At 39.5% G+C, this 9,286-nt stretch overlaps 1 protein-coding gene across 2 annotated transcripts in view; it reads left to right on the plus strand.

Moving 5' to 3' along the window:
- The window catches only part of PRKG1 (protein kinase cGMP-dependent 1), a 1,174,681-nt gene extending 1,169,194 nt beyond the window's left edge, over nt 1-5,487 (plus strand). For both annotated transcript variants that reach the window (XM_066600777.1, XM_066600775.1), the window contains exons 17-18: nt 442-508; nt 4,062-5,487. In XM_066600777.1, coding sequence (XP_066456874.1) covers nt 442-508; nt 4,062-4,160 — 166 coding nt within the window. In that variant the 3' untranslated portion in view covers nt 4,161-5,487. The remainder of the gene's footprint in view (nt 1-441; nt 509-4,061) is intronic.
- The last annotated feature ends 3,799 nt before the right edge of the window (nt 5,488-9,286 follow it).

A 9,286-nucleotide genomic window follows, 5' to 3' on the forward strand; every position in this document is an offset into this window, starting at 1 on the left:
AGTCGAGAATATACACAGCCACTCCATTTATTTAATTGAGACTGCCTGAGATAGCCAAGTGCAGGCCCTTTGAAATGAATGGAGCAGTGCTGTGTATGCCTGACCATCGCTTCATGCATTTTGGGATCTTTAAGTACACCATTTTACTCATTGGTGGGGTCTCAGGACAGAGGATAACATATTTTGGTGAGACAACCCCTTTAAGGTTATTTGCACGAAGAATAGTCATTTTAGTGAGTCAGTCTTTATCTGGCAGTCTCATAGAGATGAATGGAGTGGCAGCATGCATTCTCAGCCACCGCTCCATTCATACAAGGGAACACGGGACACCTTTTGCTGATTGGTGAAAGGCCCACCTACAAGGCAAGCTGGATAAGTAGTAAATGATTTGTTTTATTTACCTTACAGTTCTTAGTATATGTGTTTTATTTTGTCTTGCAGATGGTTTGAAGGCTTTAATTGGGAAGGTTTAAGAAAAGGTACACTCACACCTCCTATAATCCCAAGTGTAAGTATCTGACCATCTCAATGGTTTCTTTCCACTATCAGGATTCTTGAGTGTTAGGGCGCCTACCCACTTGCGTTGCCGATTTTCGCGCGTGAAAAACGCGGCGTTTTCGCGCGTTTTTTGCGCGTTTTTCGCGGCCCTCCATTGACAATCATGGGTGCATTAAGAGAAAAATAAGTAGACATATGCAACTGACAGTTCCTATGTGAAAAAACCCCGCGAAACGGAAAAAAAACCCCAGATGGACAAGAACACATTCTATACTAATTGCTCTTGAGAAAAAACGCAAAACATCACAGGAAAAAAAATCGCAAGTGGGTAGGCACCCTTAAAAGTACGCGCGAGAAAAGATAGGACTTGCCCTATCTTTCTCGCACATAGTTGATACTATGTGCGAGAAAGATAGGGTAGGATCTATTTTCACTCTTTTTTTTCAAACTAGCGTGCCATAGCACAGAGTTTAAATAGTCCAAACAAAAACCAAAAACGTTCATGTGCAACGACACTCCATAGTGGCGAGTGTAATTGCACGTATGCCCATCTGTTTAAGCCATTAGGATGCTAATACTGTTGAAGGTGTTTGCATTGGTTTCCTGACCTCTGCATCATCTGGTACCGATAAGATAAACAGTTTCTAGTCTTTCCTTCCCAAAACACCCTAATGGGTTAGAAACACTGAAGACCTCTTTGAAAACAGAAAGGTATCCACTGTATAATGCCAATCCAATAGCTACTTGAAGTACTTCCTAGTATTTCTGTTTTGAGGCTAGTTCTGATGTTGACCATGACTCACTAGCTGTCCAAATCTCCCCATTAACGTTACCTGTAGCATTCATATTCTTGCCTCACATTAAGGTCATAAGTACTTTGATAGGAATCCCTGGAGATTGTTTTTATTTTTGTTGCTGTCCCTCTAAGATAACCCCCTCTTTATTTGCCTAACTATGAAATGATAAGAGAGAGAAAACACAGTTTTTTTGCAGGCTTGATATCTCTGTCATTATATGCAATGTAGATGATTTACTAAACATTGGGGAAGTATCTAATTCATGAAAGCCATAATTATATATTTATTGTAGCCTAGTAGCATACTACCTAACTCCAAAGTTATAGTAGGTGCAAGTGTAGGGACTAGAGATGAGCGAGTATACTCGCTAAGGCACATTACTCGAGCGAGTAGTGCCTTAGTCGAGTATCTCCCAGCTCGTCTCTAAAGATTCGGGGCCGGCAGGGGGCGGGGAGCGGCGGGGGAGAGCGGGGAGGAACGGAGGGGAGATCTCTCTCTCCCTCTCTCCTCCCCGCTCCCCACCGCAACTCACCTGTCACCCGCGCCAGCCCCCGAATCTTTAGAGACGAGCGGGGAGATACTCGGCTAAGGCACTACTCGCTCGAGTAATGTGCCTTAGCGAGTATACTTGCTCATCTCTAGTAGGGACCCAAAAGCCCTTTTGCCATCTGAGAAGACACAAGTATTATATATGCCACATAGTCACATGTTGCACTGGGGCCAGGAGTTTCAAGTTGTGCCTCTGCTTAGTCCTATGTAAAATGTAAGTAAAATTAGATATTCCTTGGGCTACCAAGATCACAAACAAAACAGTCCTAGACCGCATCAAACCAAAGTTTTCATTGGAGGGCAAAATTACGAAACACAGACTCTCAGACTTCGGTCACATAATGTGAGCTAATTCATTAGAAACATTGATAATGCTTGGAGTGGTCAACGGCAAAAGATGACCCGGACGCCAAAGAACACGCTGGATTGGTACTACTAAAGCCAACACCAACATGCAAATGATCGAACTGAAAGCAGCCGTACAAAACAGAACTGCATGGAGAGGGTCTAAGAGTCAGCCCCGACTAAACGGATAAAGATAGGTAGATATTAAAATTGTACTCATGTACGCCATGTTATGAGCTTATTTGAAAAAGAAAAGCCGCCTCCTAAGAGTTAATGAAACTGGCAATGCCATGTGCGCAAAGCCAGAGTTTCTACAAGTCTATATTACTAGTATTTACCAGAAGACACTTTATGTGCCACCCTGGCTACCTGCAGACATGGTGAAATATTTACAGTACATGCAAATTTTTGCTACATGCAGATGGTGTTTTCAAAACCCCATCCACATGTATTGCACTATAATTTGATGTTGCACAATTTGCACCAGAAATCTGCAGTAAATATATTACATCTAGAGATGAGCGAGCATACGCGGTTCGGGTGTTTTTGCACTCGAGCACCGCTTTTTCCGAGCAACTGACTACTCGGACGAAAAGATTCGGGGGGCGCTGGGGGGCAGCGTAGTTGAGCGGAGGGGTAGCAGTGGGGAACAGGGGTAACTCTCTCTCTCCCCTCTGCAACCCCCCGCTCACCACCGGCGCCCCCCGAATCTTTTCGTCCGAGTAGTCAGTTACTCGGAAAAAGCGGTGCTCGAGTGCAAAAACACCCGAACCAAGTACACTCGCTCATCTCTAATTACATCCAACTTAGTCTTATGGTTCATTTGTAACACAGCCTGGGGTAGACCATTCGTTGTCTTCTTGCAGATTATGGCCATTTTGCATATAGGCACGACAAGATACAATATGAATGATTATATAATTTTATGGGTGTTATATGACATACAGTCATGAGAAATACTAAGCACACCCGATTTGAATAATATGATTTTACATATCAGGACACCAAAAAATCTGAAGGTTTTAAGATTAGACAAAAACAACCTCTAAAGCTTTTCTAAGATTATTGCTGATGCCTTTCCTCCTTGGCATTATCTTAACACACACCAGACCAGCAAACTGCCGAACCTTCTGCTTCTATGGAGGTGGTCACATTTGCTGATCATCAATTAACCAATGCCATTCAATTAGCAGCACCTGGCTGCTGTTAACCCTAATAACTCCTATTGAAGCAGTAAAGGTGCATTTACACTGCAAAGATGATCACTTAAAAGATGGATTTTGAGGGATCATTTTGCATAAACTACTACTTGGTACTAATGCCTATTAGTACCAATTAGTAGGATGTGAGCCACAGGGATCAGTAGTCAGGGAACAGACCACCCGCTGTTCCTTGATTACATTCCTTTTATTCTGCTGGCGGGACTGACAGCTGAGAACAGCTGATACAATGTTATCAGCTGTAATCAGCTCTCCCAGGGCAGAACACAGCATGCGGTCCTGCTTATCAACTGTTCTGCGGAACAATGGTTTAGATCTTGTGTCTAAATGGGCCTTAAGGGTGTACTTAATTTTTCACACACTGTTTCTGCATTTTTGTTAAATAAACAATGGCACAATGCAATTTGTCATTTGTTGTTCTTCATCTGAGGTCGTATTTACCTAATTTTAGACCTTCTAAGAACCAGATTGTTTTTTTTTTACTATATACTGATACGTAAAACCATATAATTCAAAGAAGGTGTACTTACTTTTTCTCCTGACTGTATCCATTTCCCACACATCTGTAATACAGTTATGTTCATAAATCCTGAATGAATGGTTTTATATCAAATAAGGTGGACTGATGTCATGATTATGTCTTCTTTTGCAGGTCGCATCCCCAACAGACACAAGCAATTTTGACAGTTTTCCAGAAGACAATGACGATCCTCCACCTGATGACAACTCAGGATGGGACGTAGACTTTTAATGCATTTTTCTTACCTGCTTCTGCCTTGCTGAAGACAGCTTTCCTGAAACATGGCTGCCAAGAGAACAAAAGAAAGAACTGGGGAAGATTAATGCTCGGGGTCACCATGATGCCTTGATTGATGCTGCTATAGTAACTACAGTGGCATTAGGACTTATTGCTTAGTTCACAATAACCCTCTTTAACATATTTTTTGTTTTGACCTCTAATATAGCAGTCGACATGGTGGTCCTGAAGCAAAGCCTCATTCAAAAATATACGCTTTCTAATATTGCAGAGTTCACAATTTACCTTTTGAACAGCATAGTGTAAAATGTATTAGAACTGTACATATTTTGTAGCTAGTACTATCCATAGGAAGGAATAATTTATTTCGGTACAGTTGTCCATATTTAGGCAGTGATGCCTGGATCTTTAAAGGAGGGATGTTCAATACGACCCCTCTGTCTGCTCTTCTATTACAGCTCTCACCATCATCTGGCTGGCTGGGGTTGATGAGATCAGTAGGTTCACAGCAGCGGTAGGGTCGAATTTGCATGTTCTCTTTTAGAGTGCATAACCGATGACTTACTGCAGGCCAGAGTAGATAAGTGTGGAAAATATTTATTAATGTTTTGCCCCAGCTGTTTCCTGCTGAAAAAAGCTCTCCTTCCTTTAATGTGAGAATGCCCATGTTCTCCTACAAATATACGGTACCCAAACAAAGGCTGAACTAATATTCAAGAGTATGTAGCTTATCGAAGAGGTAGGTCCTGGTTGCCCTGTAGTGTTTAACTTTAGGAGTTGGAAGACCTAGGGGTTCATCATCATGCAAAAGGTTGCCTCAGGTGGTCACTTGATGATCACTGATAGTACAGGAAGACCGTGATGGCAAGGTACACCGCCCTCTTGAAAAGTATAAAAGATACCTTAGATAGTGTTAACCTTCTTTAATATAATAAGAGCTACTTACATCTTTAAGGCATCATCAGTTTCTAGTTGATAATAGGCTTTATCCCCATGACTGTTGGTTCAGCTATAAGAAGTGACTGCCACCGATGTGTGTAGGCAGTTGATATACCAATATAATATGTATGGTACAAAAGTTCCCCAGTAACGTGCTGAATTGGACATTTGTTTTTCGCACTCATTGTGAGGACCACAATCATTTGGTCATTTTATGTTCATGTCAATCCAATTCTTGAAGCTGTGTTTTCTTTTTTTTGTTTTTTTTTTACTTGTGTTCATGACCAGACTGAATGTTAACCTCTCTTTTGTTAGATTTTTAACAATTCTATTAATAAAAAGCACAACTGTTGCACATGCTGTTGAAAATGATCATGAAAGGTATCGTATTCATTCATCCACCTTCATCTACAACATTGAATGTACTTATAATGGAGGCTCTAGGTTCTCTATTGGAAATGGACTATGATTCGTGACTTTAGAAAGGTATATAAATTCCTTCAGAATAATTAAGGTCAACTATACACTAAAAAAAATTAGAATAGTTATTCTTACATATAACCTTTTTAGTAATCAAGAGGTCCAAGTCTTCTACATGGTTACTGAGCATTAGTGTTGAGCGAACTAAAACAGTAGAATCCTGTTTCGGGTTGAACTTTGATAAAAGTTCGGTTTAGTGCAAAACCGAACTTTGGGCAGTTCGTCACAACCAAATCCCTAAAATTCCAAGGAAGCAAATGAAGGAAAAAGAAGCAAGGTGGCTTAGTGGTTAGAACTGTTGCCTTGCAAAGCTGGAGTCCTGGGTTCAAATCTTCATGGAGTTTGTATATTGTCCCTGTATTTGTATGGGTTTCTTCTTCATAATAATCAACTGATGTAGTACATACATTTATTGAGTAGAAGAAACACAAGAACATTCAAACTTCATGCTGATGTTGTCCTTGGTCAGATTTAGACCTAGGATACCAGCACTGCAAGGTAACAGTGCTAACCACTGGGCCACATTTGGAGGAGGACTTTTATGGCTCTTAGACAATATTACACATCTGTTTTAAGGGTATCGGGGAAGTTCTTGTTTAGTTCACTATTTTAGACCAAACCAAACTTTTTGGCCAACCAGTTGAACCAAACTTTTTCAAAAGTTAATTCTACACTATTGAGTATAGTAGAATTTGGTGATTAATAGAGTCTAGAATAGCAAGTATAGGAGAAATACCTACATTGAAAGAAATACTAGCATTACATCTGTGGAGGTTGTAAGATCTATAGCTTATTTGAAATTGAGTCCGTATTTGGAACAGTGGAGGTTTAGTGGGTTGTATACTTATCATCCCTCATGTGACCATCCTGTGCAGGTACCTCCACACCATCATAGGAAGTGTTGCTATAAATCATATACAGGTTAGGTATAGACCAATGTAGGACACCTCCAATGAAGACCAAGTATTTCAGCCATGGCAGTATACATGGACAAAGGTACCCAATTCTTAAATTCTTTGATAGGCGATCTTTGCAGTTGTAGAGCTTAGATGCTTATCGGAGAGCAGAATTGATGACTCAAACTAAGCTAAGCTCTATCAAATGAGAATAAAAACAAATGATTTTGGTAAAAATGATAGTAACAACATAAGATACTGAAACTCTTCCAGTGCTAAAACATTGACAGACTGTTCTTAAACCTAATTATCCTAATTATATGGGAACACAATTGGCACCATCTAAGCCCCGGGCCTAGACAGTGTTCCGCCACAGAACAGTATATTGTGCTCCGTTTTATAATACGTTATTAGTAGGTCTATATTCAAGGTGACATATGGTAGATCCATGACTAGAAGGAAACAATTATCACACATATTTTTGTTACTAATGTTCTTTTAAAGAACATTATAACCCACCGAATGGGAATGAAGATAAGTTGCAGGTGGTAAAAGGTAAAACAACATATTTTGGTAAATGCCAGTCCATTTTCTCTAGTAAGGACTAAATAGGAGTTCTCCTAAATGATGTCAGAATCAGATAAGCGCTTTTTACGTTCTCGAGGTGCTATGTATATACTTGATCCATGAGTTATATACAACTCATGACTTTTTAGATATAGAAAAACTCATATTAATTCGTAGTAGACAGTCTAATTCTAAATTCTAATATTAAATTTGCAGAGGCAATACCCATTTATTTTCAACCAAAGCCCTACAACACAACTAAAAAAGTATATTCCAGCAATGTAGATGATATCTTCCCTTTTTTAGTGAACGACTCTTGTAATAACTGAATACATTGTCGAGAGTGACTCTCACAGTTCTATAAAGGTAAAGCTCAGACTTGTTCTTGGCCTTCCAAAGTACTATGTAACCCAACTAAGTTGATATGTAGCAATAAGCCAAGATGGGCAAGGTATAATGGAAATTCTACAACCTGCTAACATATATAAGAAGTGATATAATAGTATTACACTGTTGAATTGTATATGTGTCCAATGTACAGTAAATAGAAGACTAATGCCCTGGGAAAACTATTGTTCTGCTTTGAAACACTATGTGAATGACCTGATAAAGAACCTATATGGCATATACTGTATATACTCTGTAACTACCTCTGTTTAAGGGGTACTGTTTATCTACCGGGCTAATGGTGCTGGGAAGGATGGAAACGAGTGACTATAGAGAGTTCAAGATTTAGCTGTCAACGTATTTGCTTTTTTCACAGCACCAAGCCCTTGAATCCTCCCACTGTATTTTGTCCAAAGACTGGAGCACCATTTTACTGTAGATTTTTTAATCTTTGAAATATAGAAAAAAAAGTGATTTAATGTGCTTTTTGGCACAGCCTAAAGACTTAGGTTTGATGTTACGTTTCAGGACAAACACACTCATACAACTCTATTCATGTCACACAAAACAAGCTTCCTTGTGCCTCTGCGATGCCCTCTAGGGGTAGAGGCATTACATCTATCTAGCCGTAGGTAGAGATCGACGTTTACTAACATCCCATACATCGTTCATTCTCATTGTGAAGTATTTAATGGTCATTTCGGAGTTCAAAAATGTCAACTCTCTCATTTTTCTAAAGGTTTAATATTCCCTAACTCTCGGAATGTATACGAATCCATTGTTCCACTGTATAGACGGGAAGGGGTATATAAAATGATATACATAGGCGCTATTGTAGATGACTTGACCGAATTTCTAAGTTATTTTTTTTACATTTGGTCCGTCCTACAGCGCCACTCTCTGGTTGTGAGATACTCATCTACATTATGTGTCCCAAGCATGTCTGGATTGGAGTGTATCTGTGCCCATTAATACGCATTAGCTATTCTTGAACTTTACAGTAGGACCACAGGCAAATAGAGTATTTGTGTGAATATAGATATTTTTGTGTTAAGATTTGCTAAGATATGCATAGTCGTTCTTTTAAGTAGTAACTCATTGGATTAGTTCATCATTTCCTTATTTGTAATGTGCAGTGTTTTACTAGGTACAGGTGGACTTGAATTCTTGTCAGTATTAGTGAGCGACTGTACCTGTCCTTTCATCCGTCCCATAGTCCTGAACCATAAAACCTGATGATTTCGGCATTGTTACAAGTGCCTTAAATTCATGGCATCTTCTAATAACCGTTTGATGTTATGCTGCATGACTAAGACAAACACACCTCAAGACGTTGTCCTTTCTTAGCTTGCTCTGTTTTACAGTTCTTTCTTGCTGACGATTTCTAAGCCTTTATTATTCTATATTGATGAAATACAGAAATGATGACGTTGTTTTAATGATTTCTGTTCATTGTACTGGAGCTGTGTATCTGTTAATGGGATGCAGCATCATTTCTGTGAAATGTATAAATGTATGTGCGGGTCTAATTAATATATGACATACTATCAGTCTTTACACAGGTATAACTGTTTTGCTAAGGTGCACATAAAACTTATCAAGTTACCAGAAGTAGTTCTTCTCCAGCATACTAGTCCGGGCTTCCTCAGCTCAAACATATTATTCCTAGCAAGAAGGAAGGAAGTAGAGCTATCCTCCCAGCAGTTTTGGCAAACTCCTAGAAAAGTGTGAAATATTCCTGCTGGGGTTCTACTGATTGGCTTTTCCCAATAGCTCTTGATTATCCTGATAAAACAATTCTTAAAGGCGCTGTAACAGATTATGTGGTGCAATGGCTTATTTTGACCTATG

Source organism: Eleutherodactylus coqui, chromosome 4 (genome assembly GCF_035609145.1).
Source record: "Eleutherodactylus coqui strain aEleCoq1 chromosome 4, aEleCoq1.hap1, whole genome shotgun sequence".
Lineage (NCBI taxonomy): Eukaryota > Metazoa > Chordata > Amphibia > Anura > Eleutherodactylidae > Eleutherodactylus > Eleutherodactylus coqui.